Raw genomic sequence first — 17,475 nt, forward strand, 5'->3', positions numbered from 1 at the left:
GCAACCAAAGACATTATCTGAATCCCACCTTAATCCTGACTGGTTCATTTACTCCAAATTTCTCAGGTGTGGGTTAAAATTTCACTGCAAGGTGCCCACTGTCCTATGACATCCTGTTGCAAACTGGAAAACAAGTAGTACTTTATTTAAACATTCCTTAATTGCTACATTTTCCTAGACCACATTAATATATATTGTGTGTGTATATATATAGATATACACCAATAACATGTACATATATACACACACAAACATATATACACACATACACACACGTACCTAGGATAATAGCACACCGACAAAACATTAACTCTATACAGGTATTTGCCAAGAAAAAAAATAGGGCATTTCCTCCACCACTTATTCACAAGCTTATGGGTTGGTTTGTTTGTTTTTGTTTTTTTTTTTTTTAATCCTTGTGTCCCTGATAAAAGAAAATGCATGGTTAAACCACAAAACTATATTTTTTTTTTTCTCACTTCAAATTTTATGAAGGCATCAGGCACTTTTGATTACTATTGGTGTGTACAAATATAGGAACATCTCCTTTTACATATATATATATTTATATATATATACTCTACTGTATCTTCTTTGCTTGGATAACTTTTTTGTGAAATCTTTGGTCCTTAAGTATATACTTCTTGCCACAGCTGGTTTTCCAGCATTCTCACATTTTTAAAATGTGAGGCATGCACACAGCTGGAAATAATGGACTTTGTCATCGTACGTGTTTCTGTTTTTATAACTGTACCAATCCACTACTGTTCATTTGGAGCAAGCTGTTTCTGGTAAAGCATTCTAGTCAAGCAAGCTATACATTCTACACGGTCAATCCATAGACGGCACTTGCTGCAAGCCCCAAATGCAGTAATTCCAATATACAACTTTATTCAGCTTATCTCTGCTTTATGCCTCTAACTTTTAACTCCTGAATATATATAGAGCTGTTTTTTGTGAAGTTTTTTTCTTTTGTTGTTTTTTTTTGTTTTGTTTTGTTTCTTTCATATTCTCCCTTTTGCAGATCCCATTCTAGAGTAAGAATAAAAATAAAAGAAAATAAGGCTTTCCCACCTTCTCTATGCCAAAGCTATGGGAGCAGATATTGCCAACCCATATTGTCATCAAGCATTCCTCCCACACTTATTTCAGGAGAAGCTGGTTGCTTTTAATGACAGGCCTCTTGTGCTCTGGGGTAGGATCCAATTATTTTGGGGTTCTTTCTTGATCATGCTCCCATTAATTATTAGAAGAACCACAAGCTTGTCTCAAGCTTGAAAACTAGAGCAGATCATCATTGCACGAAACACCCCATTTCAGAGGGACCCGTCGCCCCTTCCTACATCTTAGAGAAAGTTCTCTCCACGGGGTCTACTAATTTTGGTTCTTAATTACAGGGCAGCCAAGTAGAGTATGTGTGCTGCTGGCAAGGGAACACCGTCTGAACCTGGGCAATATAGTAATTGCTGAAGTTGGCATCTGCTACGTATGGGGCTGGCTGGTAATAGCAGGTGACATTGGCCACGTTGGGAATGATATTCTGCTCGGCTAGGACCCGGATAGCCAACATGGTGATCAGATTCAGAGTCTGTCTCCTCTCATGTCCCATCAGGCACACTGTGCTCTCATTCACCACACCGTGAAGGGTCATGAGATAGTCATACTTGCGGTCTTCTAATCCCACAAAGTGGTTCTGCAAGTAGGACTCCAGCTTTCTCTGCTGTTCGCCAATGTCTGAGAAGTCAATGAAAAACCTCGAACACATGTATCTCTGCAGGGATTTAATCTCAGATTCAGAGGCTGCCCTAAAGCCCCTTACCAAAAGGTTGCAGTACTTCAGCAGACCACCTCCTCTGATTTCTTCTGGGTTTCTGGTGGCAATTATCTTGTTGCAGAGGTGATCAAAGGCTTCCTGGAAATCCCCATAAACGCTCTCGCCAATGATAGTCGGGTGAAAAGTTTCAGTCATCGGATTCTCTGAGCACTCATAAAAAAGGAGCAGGGAGTCCAGCTTGATTTGAAAGGAATCGACACTGAATTCAAACTGCCGCCTCAGAGAGTCCACGAATTTCAGCTCCACATTTTTGCCACTGTTGTTGGACAGGGAGATAAGACTCCATCGGTCTGAATCATTGCATACTTTTACCATTTTCTGCACATAAGCCTCCTATAATCAGAAAGACAAAATGAGCAAATCAAGACAAAGATCCAAGAAATTTCTCCTTCACTGTGTCTGCTCACCCCTCCCAAGCCCCCCCCCCCCCCTCCCCCCCAATACCTGCATTTCATAAAAGATTTCATGGAGCCTGCAGATACAAACCAGAGAATGAGAGCTTAACGTGAGAGCTCAAAATGCTGTCACTGCAAGGGTATGACAGGGAAGGGTGATCTGCTGGGACTGTGTCATGCAAGGGAAGCATACAGCAACATTACTTTGTTCAGTCACTTCTAAATACATCTACAGACTAAGTTCATGACACACCTGCCAAATATGCCTGCACCCATACGCAGAAGGTCACTACTACAATCTGATAAGAAATCCTATTTACTGGTTTTCAGTTCCTTCTCTGCTTCCCAAAAAACAAGTTAGCAAATGTTCATTCCCCTCAATCCTACGAGTGCACGTTCCATAAATCAGTCCCGTATTAAATAAATAAATAAATAAATAATATCCCTCTGAAAATCTGAAAGTATTTGGATTCAACCTAATCAACTCAAGCAAAGTGTCTTCTAGAGGAGGGAATATGCCTCCGCACAGGGGCACTCAGCACACCTGGAATCATGCCTTGCAGACAGGGTTTCCCTCTCGCAGATGTTAAATCCATCTACGCTCCCCGTGCAGCCGGGACCCGGGTCCGGCAAGCCCAGCTGCCGCCGGGCAGGGAGAGAGATGTGCAGCCTCTGGCACACGCCCCAGGTAAAACAACGCTCCCAGCAAACCGGCCGGGAGGGAGAAAAAGCTAATTAATCCTGGAGAGCCCCTGTCAGGGAGCTTCACTGTAAACTCCTCCTCGGTTTTAAATCGCTGGGGGTTCCCGTGGGTGGCGGGGGTGTTGGGGGAGCTGCGTCCCTGAGCGCACCGCTCCATCCCCAGGGGGAAGGTGCCCGCTCCCCGCAGGCAGGCGCTCACACCTGCCCGCTCCGGGCGTCCGGGCAGGTTTACCTTGAGTGTGAGAGGCGTGATCTTCTCCTTATTCACCCCCTCGGGTAAGAAATCCAAGAGGCAGTCCAAGACCACGTCCTTCACAGTCTGAAACTCGGCTTCTCCTTTGAGGTCGGCGCAGAAGATGAGGTCCAAGTCCTTGTAGCCCAGGCCGCTGTCCTGGTGGAGGACGTGGCTGGCGGCCGAGCCGTTCAGCCGCACGTCCCGCAGGCCGATGCCCTTCTCTTCCAGCCGGCTCCGCACCACTTTGACGATCTGTCGAGGCTGCATGGCCAGCGTGGGGAAGTTGCCGCGGCCGTGGATGGGGATGGTTTCGCTGAGGATGCGGTCCAGACGCTGCACTTGCTCCCAGCTCAGCACGTTGCAGTGCGCGCTCTCGCCGCCGTCCGCGGAACTCCCGCCGGCCTTCTCATCGTCTGCCATGGTGAGCGGCCGCCGCCCGCCCGGGCTGGATCCAGGCACCGCTCCGGCTCTCCGCCGGCCCCCCGGGGCCTCTCTCTCTCCGCGCCTGGCAAAAGAGGAGGAAAAGCCAGCGGTCAGCAGCTGCGTGCACCCGGCGCCCGAGCTCCGTTCCCCTGCGGCCGTCCCTTTCAGTGGGGAAGCGGGGGGACGCACCTACTGATTAGATTTAATAAATAAATAAATAAATAAAATAGGGGGGGTGGGGGGAGGAAAAGCCCCCCGGAGCCAGGTGGTGCTGCAGGATAAGGGAAGGTGCCCGACCTGCAGCGCCGCTGCTTGCGCCGCTCTCCGCGCTCCCGCCGGGGCAGAGGCCGCCCCGCGCCGACGGAGAGGCCGCCCCGCACCGCCCAAGAGGCCGCCGCAGGCTGCCGCCGTCTCCGGAGCTTTCGTAGTTCTGGCCGGGAAAGGTCCCCAGTAGTTTTTATACGGGGTTTCTCCGTGCTTCCGGGGCTCCGAGTCACGGCGCCCGCGTCCCGCCCCCTCTATCTGCATGGCCGGCCTCGGCGGTGCCCCCGGCCCGCCCACACCCCGCGCACCCGCGGGCCGCCCTCCCGCCCGCCCCTCGGCCCCGCCGCGGCCGCCCCGCACCGCCCCGCGCCGGGAGAGCCGCGCAGCGCAGCGCGGCCGCCTCCGCACGGCTCCGCACAGGCAACAAGTGCAGCAGCGCTCCCTGCCCGAGCGGGCCGCGGCCCCTCCCGCTCCCGCCGTGCCTAGATGCGCGCCCAGGGGCACCCAGATCCGCGCTGCCATTCATTCCCGATTTTTTTTTTTATTTTTTTTTTTCTGCCTTTTTAGCCCCCGCCCGTCGTCGTTCCCCCCCCCCCCCCCCCCCCCGACATTCCCGGTCATCCCAGGCTCAGCCAAACTTCATACCAGAGCGACGGAATTTGGCAAGGGCCCCTGTCCAAGCAGATGCCGAGGATCCCAAGCCGTGTGCTTTGCGCTGCTCGGCTCCTGACCGAGATTTCCAGAGCCGCCTGCGGCAGCGCAGCGGCATCACGCCGTGCCTGCCCGGGCCCGGCCCGGCCCCTTCCCCCGTGCCCGCCCGCCCTCCTCGCCGGCCACAGGAGGAAAAAGATCCCGAAGACCACGGAGGAGCCGGTGCCTTCCAGAGGAGCATCCTATTTCCTATATCCTATATGCCTATAGAATACAACTTGGGTAACCGCGGAGCCGTAAAAATGAAGTGGAAGACAAGCACATTATATAAACATGCCCATATATTATATTTCAATTTTCTTTTAAATAACGATGAATGCTTCTGCTTGTTTTTCACCTGTTACGTACATGGACGTAGTTCTTATTTAAAATACACATAGATACTATATGGATATCGATACTATTTCAAGACGGATACTATTTAGAACATATGCATACTGTTTAAAACAGACTAAGCGCACGCACCCGATGCACACAGCAGCACCCGGGGCCGCCACCGCCCCAGCGCGCTGTAGACAGCGGGTTGTGCGGAGGGATGAAGGATGCAGTGCTGGGGGACACGGGGAAGGGGGGGGTCATGGACGGTGTTGCGTCACCGCTCGCAGCTCGCCCGCAGCTTTGTGACGCGCGGCAGGAGGGGCTAAAGGCGGCGTGACGCGCGGCTCCCTCAGCCGAGCGCTTCGCCGAAAGGGGGGGGGAGGAACGACACAGCCCGGCCGGGGTTTACTGTCCTCTCCCCTGTCTTCAGCGCCCCCCCTCCCCAGTTTTCTCCCGCCTCGGGATGGGGTCAGGGCTGAGGGGCCTCTCGGGAAGCCCCGAGCCCGGCACGCTGCACCCCACCCCACACACCGGGCGGGGGTCCCGGCCCCGCGCCCGCCCCGTCGGGGCGCTCCCGGCCGCGCAGCGCGGGGCAAGGGCGCCCCCTGCCGGCTCCCGCGGGGCGGGGCGGGGGAGCGGGGGCGGCTCGGGCTTTGATCCATCGCCCGCATCGCCCACATCGCCCGCATTGCCCGCGGCTTGGCCAGCACCGGTCCGCTCCCCGCTGCCGAGCACACACGGAGGAGCGGGGCTGACCCCACCCTGTACCGCGTCATGCGGCACCGCCGCCCCCTCCCCGTGCCGCTCTCGGCGCGATAAAAGTGTTTGTATTGCTCTGTGTCAATATGTTATGAGGGGAAAAAAAAAAAAAAAGAAAAGAAAATAGAAAGCTTTTAAAATCCGAATGTGTTCGAGTGACTGCAGCTCAACAGCAGAAGCAGAACGTTGTACGTCTGCCAGCACACTGAATAGGTTTTGCCAGCTTTCTCCTTTATGTATAATAAATACTCAGACTAAGCGGCCTGCTTGCAGGGGAGCCTGCGACTGTATGCTGGGACCCTGGGCCCTTCACTACTGCTGCTGGGCACAGGGAGCCCCCACTCTTCCCCTGGGTGCAGAACCAGCATCTCCTCACACTGCCCATGCATCCCGAGGGGAGAGCGACAAGCCCTGCCCAGCTCCCTGCAGGGCAGAGAGCCGTCCAGGGGCTCCTCAGGCCCAGCCGAGGGCAGGGGCTCACAGGGGTCCCAGCATGCAGCACTGAGGCATCACTGCCCTCCCAGTGTGGTTAGGGAGCTCGGAGAGGTTAAAACATAACCCCGTTCCCAGACTGGCATCACTCAGTTCATCACAGTTCACTAGGGCACATAATTTAATCTTTCAAAAGGGGTAACTACCTTACTTATAAGCAAGTTATCATTATCAGCAATCAGCCGGATTACTGATTTCTAGAGCAAGGACAAAGATCAGACTTGGAGGCTCATCCCATATTAAGCAAGACCAGATCCAAGAAACTGAGACAACTTCCCGTCTGGGGGCAACCAGCATTTCATTTAACTTGTGTTTCTCAGCATGTTGCAATGAAATTCTAGCAGTATTTTGAATACTACAGAATGTACCAGCTCATTTCCACTGCTCAGTAGGACCTAATGATATTTTATGTGGATTTTGTTTCATTTCCCCATGAAGTGTGACTTTCGACCTCTCTTGAGTTGCTATCGCTTGCCCACTTAAAAAGAAAAATGGGCAGAAGTTCATGGTGGAGAACACTGATTTGCTAAAGGCAAGGTGAATGCGTCTCAAAAGGAAAACCTTTACACTGCTAGGCTTTGCCAAAGGAAAGGGGCTAGCCAAGCCCTAGCCTCACCCTCCCTTTCTCAGTGTAAGCACCTGCAAATCTCCTCCCACTCACCTGAAAGAAGAGACAAAATAGTTTCCAGTCAGAACCACTGCATTTACGTTTTTTCCGTTCAGAAATGTGCAAAGGATATTAATCATTACACTCCTTGTAAGATTAGGAATTATTTGCACTGATGTGCAGTTCTTTTCACTTCTCTTCCCCTAATTAATGGACACCAGATAAAGGGTATTTTATATATATATTTTAAGTAAACTGTAAATAAAAGAGAAATAGAACTCTTATCAGTGTAGTACTTTACTTAGGGTATAATACACTATGGATTTTTTGCTCCTCTGTCTTACTTGAGTGTGAAAGCCCACATCACTTTAAATCAGTAGAAATCATTAAGAATTGTCGCAAGAAATTGAATTAGAGTGAATTACGTTATGAAAAATTTAGAAATATTTGTATGAGTTACAGAGGTTATTCTAATTATGACTGATACTGGTAACATTGCTGCTAATAAAAGCATTAATTCAGCTCATGAACACACTCTGTCCCTTAAATGACAAACTTACTTTTGGAAGGAAAAGGCGGGGGTTTTTAAATTGTCAGTGTGAGCAGTAATTCTTTGACGGAATTTTGATTGTATTACTCACTCAGGTTGTTTGTGCTGCCCAAGCAATTAGTAGGAACACAAGATGTGTGATGTGAATCATGTCTTTCTGTATGTTCGCACAATATTTTTCAATTAGTCCCTTCATCTCAGCCGTACTCTCAGTCCTGCTCGAGAACAAATGAAAATGAATAGCAATAAATGTGTTTCTCGTGTATGCATTTGTGTATATTTGCCTAATAAAGTCCTCAGTGTGAGCTCTTCATTCAGCTTGGCCACGTAACAGAGAGTGCACTCTCCAGGTGAGCTCTGCTGAATTTAGGAATTTAAGTATTTTATTGACTGAATTACATCAACTGTGACTGTAATGCTCTGCCTCCCTTCTACCCAAGACGTGGTGCCTAAAACAGGAACATGCTCTTTCTGGCAGAAAAAAAGAGCCAGAAACTGTGACTCTTCGTCTGTGCCTAGTCTAGGAATTGGTTCCCATTTGGTGCCCAGCAGGAGCAAAACTTCTAGTTTTGTTTTTTCCAAGAGGAGTTGAGTTTGTGTGACAGAGCTGCTCTGCCAGCACTGCCAATATGTGTTACCTACAGACAGGGAGGGGATTCACTTCTGAGCAGGAACACTGCTTCAGTCCAAAAACTAGTGTCGACTCAGACAGAGGTGTTTGTTTTTATTAAAAACCTAACAAACATCAATACTGCTGTCGTTACACATTAAAAGCAGAAGCCTGGATTAGTTTGACAGGAACAAAGTCTAGGAAGTCAAAAAAACAGCCTTAGAAGAAGCTCAGAAAAAAAGATACAGTACAATTTTATCACAATTTTGTCATGAAAAGTTTGGTAATGTCATTCCTGCTTTCTTTTATATTTTTTCTAATCCTATTAAGAACAGTTATTCCTATTGGAGAGATAAACAGCAGGTGCCATCATGATGATATTCCCTATGTCCTTTTGACAATGTTAAAAATGCAAATAGATGTTCAGAATAATAAAAAAGTCTGTATCAAGATGGACATCGAGAGCCACAATTTCCAAATTGCTGGATGTTCAGTGTGCCAAGTGTGGAAGAAGAGGCTGTGCAAGGGGAGCCCTGGGGCCCTCGACAGCCTGGCCGCTGTGGGAATGCCGGCGACTGCACAGGGACACAGCAGCTTTCCCACCCAGACCTGGCACAGCAGCTCCTTCTGCCTCTGCTCAAAAGTGCCTTAGCACAGCTGGCTTGCCCTATCTCACACAGAGGCCAAGGGCAACTAAAACACTAAAAATGAGATCTTGACCTAAATTTTGTTCTCTGTTGAAATGGAAAGACATTGCTGGGCAGCAGTCACCGGAAAACTTCTTTATGTTATTCACTGTGTTGCTACACAATTATCTCGCGGGAAACAGCAGCTATAGGACTGAAGAATATTCATAGCTGTTCTCCGCACAGATAGCGTCTGAATGTATCAACTCAGCTCCACATACCAAATTTATGGAGAATGCAGGCTGTTGTACCCTATTCCCTCCCTCCTCATCACCCCCATGTGCAGCTGTTGGCAGGTGACCCGGGCAGCTGCCGGCTCTATCCCACTCCCCCTGCTGCTCTTCTGGGCAACCCACCGGAGTGATGAGTGTGCTACAGCTCTTCTCTGCTGCTTGCTGCCCCAGGCCAGAGAGTGGGCAGAGCTCAAGGAGCCCCCAGCCAGCAGGACAAAAGTTCAGAGAGCTTGACTTGAGTGGGAACTAACACAAAGTCGTCAGATTCGAACAGAGCCCAGCCTCACCCATGCACCACACATACACAGTCTGGAAATTAGTTTCATGAAAACAGTAAATGGAGGCTTTGTAGAAATACTTTTGAGTATCAAAAGGACTAATACTGTTATTGACAATAGCACAGAATAAAGTACTTTCTACCAGACACGCTTGCAATCCATTGCAAATTTTGTTTGATTCATATCTTTTCTCAGAACTAGTCTGGGAAAACTTTGAGCATGGGTGTGGAAGCAGAGCTCAAAATCTGTTTGTATAGGGGTTTTCTTGTTGGTTTTTGTTTGTTTGTTTGTTTTCTCACAAAAGTATTCAAATCTGGTTTAAATTTTTTTCCACGGGTTTTGTCTTTCTCTTGCTTGCATGCACAAGGTAGTCTTCTGATACCTAGATATTCTGTAGTTCACAATTATTTATTTACAAAATTTATTTCCGTGCTTGACATTTTGTGATGGAATAATCAATACTAGGAATCAGTACTAGAATTATCATTAACTGCTGGAGTAGTCAATACTAAGGTTCTTTGATTAAAATGAAAATCAGAGATACTAGAAAACGATATTTCAAAGATAAATAAAGGAAATCTTTGTGCTTTCAAAGTATTACTCTTTTATTAGTTTTATTTTCCTTCTGCCAAATTTTACTGGAAAGATGTTTTACTCATCCTGGGAAAAATTTCAATGTTTGGACTAAATACTGTGATGTTTTGAAAAGGTGCAGTTTGAAGAAGGCCAAATTATCAGAATTTTCTGATGGGCCTGCCAGTGGCTTTTTGCACTGCTGCTGAGAGTGTGTTAAATGAAATAGTAGTATTCAACACTGTGCATTGCTGCAACAGCCACTGGCCAAGCCAAGAGATCAAGGCACCAAAAGACTCATCTATCAAAAAACCTATTCCTGCCTCATCTAGGAAATTCGCAGACTGAATGCACCACTATATTGCAGTAACTTACATTAGGCAAACCCACCAGCATTTGCTCTTGAGCAGGATTTTTCAGAGCTGGTGATGAAACAGAACAGGAAATGGCAAACCTCTCATCTCCTCCATGCCAGGCTGGCAGGCATCCCAGCCTGCAAAACACAGGATGGTATGGTCCTGTCAAACCCTTTTTCTCTAGGTCACTGCAAAAAAAAATAGCCATGTTCTCAGGTTCTGTTATGTTTTACACGCAAATATTGTTGTGATTTTGCCCATGTTGGCCCTTGGGATCCAAGTGCAATAAAAATTAACTATACAAGATCTTAGTCACAAATAAGACCTTTTTTTTACTTTTTGGAGGTTTTGTTTTGTTTAGTTTAGTTTTTGGTGGTTTTTTTATCAAGAAGCCACATTTTTCACTGGTATGTAGGAGAGTTTAAAGCTTCAGTATTTCTACCCCCATAGGAAAAAACACCCCTGCAATGTTTCATGACTCATGCATTCATGCAACCCCATTTGCTTCTGATTTGTAGGATTTTATGCTGATTTGAGTTTTTCATGTTTTGTTTACCCTACATTAATGCATTAAGCTCACGTGGGAATACTCCAGTGGATTTCAGCATTCCACCCTTTATTCAGGGGAGGTGGAAAAACTCGTCATTTCCGATTTAAACAAGCTGTTCTGCTTTTGGAACAGTAAACTGTAGAGTGAAAACACGTGATGTGAACTAACAGAAATTGGGTTACTTTTCATTCAGACAGAATCAGTTTCACAGAGTCAAAGCCATAATGTAGTTTCACCTATTACAAAACAAATGCTATTTTACCAAGTGCTTTCACTGCCAGGACTATGACTCCTGATGGAGTCAGGGCATCTTTCAGTCTAGATTACAGTCCATAAATGCTGGAAGTTAACTGGATTACTACTGAAAACGTGTTTTATTATCCAATTAACCTCACTGCTAAAAATGTGCATTATATTCCTAGTCAGAAGTCAAGTTTGCACAGAATGGGAGTGTTTGCATTGAAATTTGCTGTACACTGAAAGGACATGTGTAGTCCCAGAATGCTATTCTTAGCACCTATAAAAAAGTGACATATAATCTCCAGATTTGCTACTCCTCCTGTTAAAACTGCCTGTTGAAGTAATACTGGCAAATACCTGCATGGAGGCACAATAAGAATTCTTTAGCTATCATCCCACACGGCTTTACATCTCACCTGAGATGTAAGGTAGCAGGCTGCTCTTAAATCAGGTTGCCGATCTCTAGCTGTTCCCAGGGAGGCAAAATGTGCTTGTTTAGAGCCAACCATTACTCTAGAGCAGAGAGCAGATTTTGGTTATCTAGAGTTCTATGGATGGATCTTTGGCCTAAAGGCAAAGAATCAAAATGCCATGAAGATGAAAGAATGAAACTCAACATGTTAGGACTGTGCAAGTGGGAACACAACCAAAACTCTGTGCAGCAAAGGACCGAAAGGGTGTGAGAACACTCATCCAAAGAAGTAAAGAGCTGAAGAGTACCACAAGTCTGTTTCTGCATCTTAAAAGAGGGGAGCTGATGGCCCCCTCTGCTACCACTGGAAAATCACAGCTTGTTTCAGACACCTTAGCAAGCAATAACTTTGCTGGAGCCCATGGAGTGCCACCATGCTGGGCCAGTGAGCACTGCCATTGTACCTGAATCCTGGTGCTGCCTTGGCTTTTCCAGGATTGCAATATGTCAGTAGGCATCCTTTCTTAACCTTAATAAACATGCAGATTTGTCCCTTTTCTTTTTTTTTTTTTCTTCATCCTTTCTTCTTTCTCCACCACCGATGATACTCAGCTCTCTACATGCTAATGGTGGCAGCCGGAGCAAGGAATGCAAGCTGATTTGGAATTGTACTGCCCTCACAAACAAGAATACATTGTTGTTCTTTGCCACAGCACCAACTACAACACTTCCTTTTTCTTCCATGGGTCTCCTTTCCTTTCACAGGAAAACCTGCTTCTCCATACCGTGCACTGTTTCGGTATGCTAGGTTCAAAGAGCAAAATGATGACAGAGATGAGTGTTTAGTCAGAGTGCAGAGAAAAAATGAACTAGGCAATTTATCAAGTACATTTCAAAGCAAAAGCAGGGTATTGAAAAAAAACCAACCAAACAAAAACAAACAAAACAATCATTTTTTTTTTCCTAATTAGAAAAGAAAACATGTCATGGATGCCAAAAACAAAGGATGCTTTTTTCCCATGAAAGAATTTTCCTCCAGGAATGTGAAAATTATACAGATCAGTAACTTAGGCAGCTTATTTTGTAGCTCTATGCCCCACCACCACCTCAGTAGAAGGGAAGAGAGCCACCTCTGATGAAGAGAAGGTTCCAATCTGTGCTGCCAGCTCTCTTGCTGAGACCCTGCAGGATCCCAAATGGAATGAGCTTCATCAAGGGCCTTCGCCTACCACAGCTGCAAGTTACCACCAGTCTTTGTGCAATGCAAGCCAAGGACCCTGGGGCTCCAGCCCTTCCTGAGCACCACCAGAGCATTGCCAGCACTGTTTACTGCTGGGAGGGATGGGCAGCTGCACAGCAGCAGCTGCAACCCAGTTTTAGCTCTGAGAGAGCTACAAATTCTTGCTGTGCAGACGGAAGAGTTGTTGCTTCCCTGTGGAGCAGTTGCCAGAGCACAGAAGTCTTGGGCTGTGCCACTGGGACATGGGTCTCACTGCCTCTGAAGATCTCAGAAATCAGCAAGTCTTAGAACCCAGGAGGATTTCCCTGACTGGGAAATGACCAGACCACCTCCCACCTCCAGCTCCTGCTGAATTTGGAGATCCGCTGCTGCCCCCTTCCCAAGAGGCAGGAGCAGCCTCTTCTTCAGAGCAGCAGCTCCAGCTCCTCAGCAGTGCTGAGATCAGCAATAGCCCAGCTGAGCTCTGAACCATAAGCTGGCTTTGTGCGCAGATAAAAATAGTTCAGCACAAATAACATTAACACCAAAATAAGGGCAACTCTCACATTTATGATCTTTTTTTTTTTAATGTGAAGCCCTCACAAGGATGAAAGGGCAGAAACTACAAGTCCAAGTGTAAAAACTCTCGTAGTTGCAGCACTGCATGGTCCTTTTATCTCTTCTTTTTTTCTAGACAGGTTCCTTGGACATGCAAACTTTCAGGTGGGCTCTGCTAAGGAGTTAGGAGGAGCCATCACAGTGTGTAACCTCAACCCATTACTAGGATTGTAAAAAGGTGCTGAACTGGGAATGGAATCTTCATTTTCAGCCATGATGTTTAAATGTTCCCCATCACAGTGAAAATCCTCTAAGCTCATCTGAGCCAAAATACAGAGAACAGTTTGTGAAATTTTGGTCTTTTGAAATAGAGCCCTGAGCTTGCCTCCTACTCATATCCAAACCTAAACTTATCCTGAGCAACAGCCTCAGCTCCCTTGCAGTCTAGACTCTGCTTCAAGTCTTTTTCCCCAGCATTAAGGAATTTCTGGTGATTGTACCACTGTGCATCTGAAAGTGCTGTCAAGTGTTACAGTCCTGCAAAGGGACCTGGTAAATTAAACCAGAGTGAGTGGCGTGGGAATATTATAAGTCTATTTCTTGTTCCTCTGCTGAAGAATAGTCTTTGTTTTCAAAATTAACCCCCAGAGGTTCTTATTTATCAGCATAACATTTGTTTCACTGGCCACTGAATTCCAAATATTGCTTTGCCCTGGAGACCTGTTGTACTAATGCAGAGCTTCAGAGAAAGATTTCTATTCCACATGCCAAATGTTGCTATGATTCCTACTAGAATAATAGGGGAAGGATTTTGGCTCTACATACAGAGAATTTTATGAAGAGACAATCTGTGCTTTCACACAGAAGGCCTCACAAACAACCCTGGATTATTTCTTGAGGTGGTGCACAGAATTTCTCAATGTGAGAAGCTTGATTCCCCATCAGTCTCTTCCCAACAATCCCAGGACATTTTTTTGGTAGGAGTCTTGTGTCTCCGGTGCGCCCACTGATGAGGCAGCTTCATACAAAAAAGCTTGCTGTGATAGATGTTGCTCTGCCAGCCATCCACATCTTAATCCACAGCAAGGAAGCAGAGGTGCATTATTCCTTTTCTGCTGCTTACATCGCATTGTGTGCCCAATTGAGGCAGATAATACATTTTTATATGTCTATGATGTTAATATCTACAGCATAATTTACAGCTCTGTTGCTCTGAACAATCACACCTTGATTGCTGTTAAACAGCAGATGTCCAATAAAAGCTGGTGTTGCACACATCCTTCCAACATCTGTCTTGAATCACATCATCTTTATATGTAAACCAGCAACCTCTTAAAAGCAGCCAGTGCCCTGCAGGCAAAGTGACTTGGTGCTCCTGTTAATCAAAGCATGCAGCTTCTCATCACTCACCACCTTCCACACCTAAATTTGAGTCTTACAGAAGTTTACAGTGCTTAATCACTAACCACACTTGCCCTGGTTGTGCCCAGAGGCCAAAGAAGCCCCATTTTATTCTGTGCCAGTCCTGTAAGAGGCAGGGGCACTGGCATCCCCCATTGCATCTCCACTGACCTCGTGGCAAGTCAAAGAGAAGCCCAAAGTAGGTCAGGTGAGTGGGTAGACGGAGGAAGAAGCCCTGAGGCTTAGGAGAGGGGGCTGATCAGAGAGGTGGTCGCCAGGAACAGAGGAAACCCAGATCTAGCTGAGGAAAATACCGATGCCATTTCTGCTTTGACAGCAGCTGCAACTGCTCCGCCAGCTTTCATCTCTGGCTGCCTCCTCCTCCGTTTTCTCTCCCATGGGCGGTGTGCCGGGGACTGGGATGGAAGTGCCAGGAGGCTTCTCGCAGCACTTCCAGCAGCTACTCTACTTAGTGGTGGCTGTCTCTGATTGTTTATGGGTTTATGTACTAAAGGCACAAAATTATCATGTGCCCTTCAAACCAGCACACCTGGAGAATGCACAGAACTAGGGATGGGCAAAACTCTAGCTCTCTGCTAATGACAGCATGGGAGTAGTGGGACAAAAAAACAGCCTGGAAATGATTTCGCCATTTTGCCTCTCATAAACTGTGATCCTGAGCTGATTTGTTTTTAAGGAGTTCTGGCGTTACTCCAAAGGGCTGCATTTTCCAGAGATGAGCTATCCATTTCCTCTGGTCTTTTTAACATGGCTGCAGCTGAACTTTTAAGCCAGATCATCCCAATTTGGAGGCATGAGATTATTGCTGGTGTGCAAAATGAGGTGGAGAATTAAAAATAACCGTGCCAGTAAATGTGCAGTCAGTCGGTTTAAGGCTTAGAGGTTTATGTGTCATTTGGAAGTACATGAGTTTCGGAATAGATTGTTCAGTAAGCCTGTGTGATAGGGAGGCACGCAGTACAGAACTGACTCCTTTGATTTTCACGGATTACCTTAGGATATAGAAGCATGGAAAAAACACCCAGGCACTCATTTTAGAACTGAATAGGTCAGTGCTTTAACCACACATGATGAAAGCCAGAAGTGTACTTGGGTATACTTAGCTCAGCTTAGCTCAAACTAATTGTATTGTGCACGTGTTAGGCTGTATCATACAGTGTAACACAGTGAATGTGTGGTCCTCAAAGGCAGAAGTGACTGACTCCAGCCACGTAGAAAAGATGCTGATGAAATTTCAAGAATCTTGATTTCCCGTTGGTTTATTTATCTTTTACAAAAATTATTTTTTTTAAATGAGAGCATTTTTTAATTCCTGCTTTTTACTGCTGCACAAATGCCCTACATTTAAGTGCAGTTCATAAACCTTCTGTACTCACTAATAAGGAAAATGTTTGTAGCCCTCAGACACAGCCCAGACAAAGAGCAGTCACCCTGCAGCCAAAGCTTTTCACGTATTCTAAGTCACTCTTATTCATCATCTCTTCTTCTGGTGTATGTGTTTGTATTCCTATATAAAGAAATGGAACTTTCTCTGGTCTTTCAATGCAAATTTAGTGCAGAAGAGATTTACTTCACATATCTCTTGTGCTGTTGAGTAGAGGTTCTTTAGTTTTGGACACTAGAACACATTAGCAATTCATCACAAAATGTGTAATTTAATAAATCATTTTGCATTCAGATATCAATACCTTTTCTTAACATTAAAAGACTTGGTACATTATGGTCAGCCTGCTGGCAACCCAGGTAAAGAGCATCACCTGTTGTTTTTATGTCTCCCTAAGGCCTGGGCCTCATGTGCTTGGACACTGTGGTCACTCTTTAGCCAGCAGTGGTCCTTTAGAGGAGAAATGAGGGATATTTAGCTTCTTAAAACAGTTTTTAGTGGAGCTGAAGTCCTAAATTCATCCTTTTTACTTAATAATTGTGCCTTCTTTTCCTCTTGCTAGCTCATACACATCTTCTTTTGGTGTCTAAGATGTCCAAAATATTAAAACTAAACTTCCTACTCACCCTGAATAATACAAATGCAGCAGTCACCATTAAACATCTGTCAGTTTCTGCCCTGTTCCATCTGAAATATCCAACAAGGATTTATTATTCTGATTCTAATCCTAGAGGAGTGGCACAGACCACAAGTGTTTGGGTTTGTTGTTAGTGTCCAACAGAGGAAAACACCTCAGTGGTCCTAGGAGAGGACCCAGGATTTAATAATCTTTCTGCATGGATTATTTGACTTCTAATTATTTAGTTTTTATGGGCTTCCCCCAGCTCCTCATCCTGATCAGAGTGAACACACATCTTTACAGCCCCTGCTTGTTCCTGCCAGCATCCTGGCAGTGGCACCTGCCCAGCCTTTGTTCAAAGCTGTGTACCACAGCTGGGGTGTGCAGATGCTGCCGATGCCAGGGCACTGGCAGCTCGGGGCAGTAAAGCCTGCTGGATGGGTGACACAGGATCTGCACAGGTGGGTTATTCTGAGCAGCTCAGGCAAAAATACATCCATTGTTCAGCAGTACCCACAACAGCTAATCTTGCTCCCCTGTGCCAACAGCTGTCCTATTAAATGTGCAGTTTTCATAGACGTAATTCTGCAAATTCCGTGTGATACATCAAGATCAGTAAAAATGAGGTCATTTATAAACACTGCCTTCTCCTTCTTCCTCTCCCTCTCTGTCCCCCTCCTAAGATATGCCTGTGGGCAGGATGGACCCTGCCTGTCCCAAACTTCATCCACTTCACTCTAGACTAAACAATAAGGCATGAAAGGCATAGTGGTGGTGAAAAGTTAAAGGCAAAAAGAAATGGGAAAAAGCAATAAAAGAGAAGCAGCTGTAAACGTGCTGGTGCATTTACAGCTCACCCAACATGGCCTAGAACCACAAATATATTTCTGCTGTCTGATGTATGGATATTGAATGCCCTACACTTTTTGTTTACACACGTGTTTTCCACAAGGGAATGGAAGGTGAGAACCTTCCATTTTAGTTCAATAGTAGCCCATTGATTTCAAAACACGACATAAAAAGGCTCTGCTGCGGCTTCAAAGTT

At 46.2% G+C, this 17,475-nt stretch overlaps 1 protein-coding gene across 2 annotated transcripts; it reads right to left on the reverse strand.

The window, feature by feature from the left end:
• Positions 1 to 391: 391 nt before the first annotated feature.
• Positions 392 to 4,584, reverse strand: TENT5A (terminal nucleotidyltransferase 5A). Of its 2 annotated transcripts, none has more exons than XM_086876376.1 (3): positions 4,499 to 4,584; positions 3,164 to 3,671; positions 392 to 2,167 (listed from the first exon to the last, which is right to left on the reverse strand). In XM_086876376.1, the coding sequence occupies exons 2-3, from the start codon at positions 3,584 to 3,586 to the stop codon at positions 1,388 to 1,390; spliced, it is 1,203 nt and encodes a 400-aa protein (XP_086732502.1). In that variant the 5' UTR covers positions 3,587 to 3,671; positions 4,499 to 4,584; the 3' UTR covers positions 392 to 1,387. The 2 variants fall into 2 exon arrangements, with proteins under 2 accessions (XP_086732502.1, XP_086732504.1); XM_086876378.1 differs by lacking the exon at positions 4,499 to 4,584 and adding an exon at positions 3,887 to 4,050.
• Between the last annotated feature and the right edge of the window lie 12,891 nt (positions 4,585 to 17,475).

This window comes from Cyanistes caeruleus, chromosome 2, assembly GCF_971803275.1.
Source record: "Cyanistes caeruleus chromosome 2, bCyaCae1.hap1.1, whole genome shotgun sequence".
NCBI lineage: Eukaryota > Metazoa > Chordata > Aves > Passeriformes > Paridae > Cyanistes > Cyanistes caeruleus.

What these genes read in the sequence shown, in the direction of transcription:
- TENT5A (XM_086876376.1), bottom strand. Translation starts at nt 3,586, where the DNA reads ATGGCAGACGATGAGAAGGCCGGCGGGAGTTCCGCGGACGGCGGCGAG. An exon ending in TCACGCCTCTCACACTCAAG is followed by an intron (nt 2,168 to 3,163) that starts GTAAACCTGCCC and finishes TTCTGATTATAG; the next exon opens with GAGGCTTATGTGCAGAAAAT.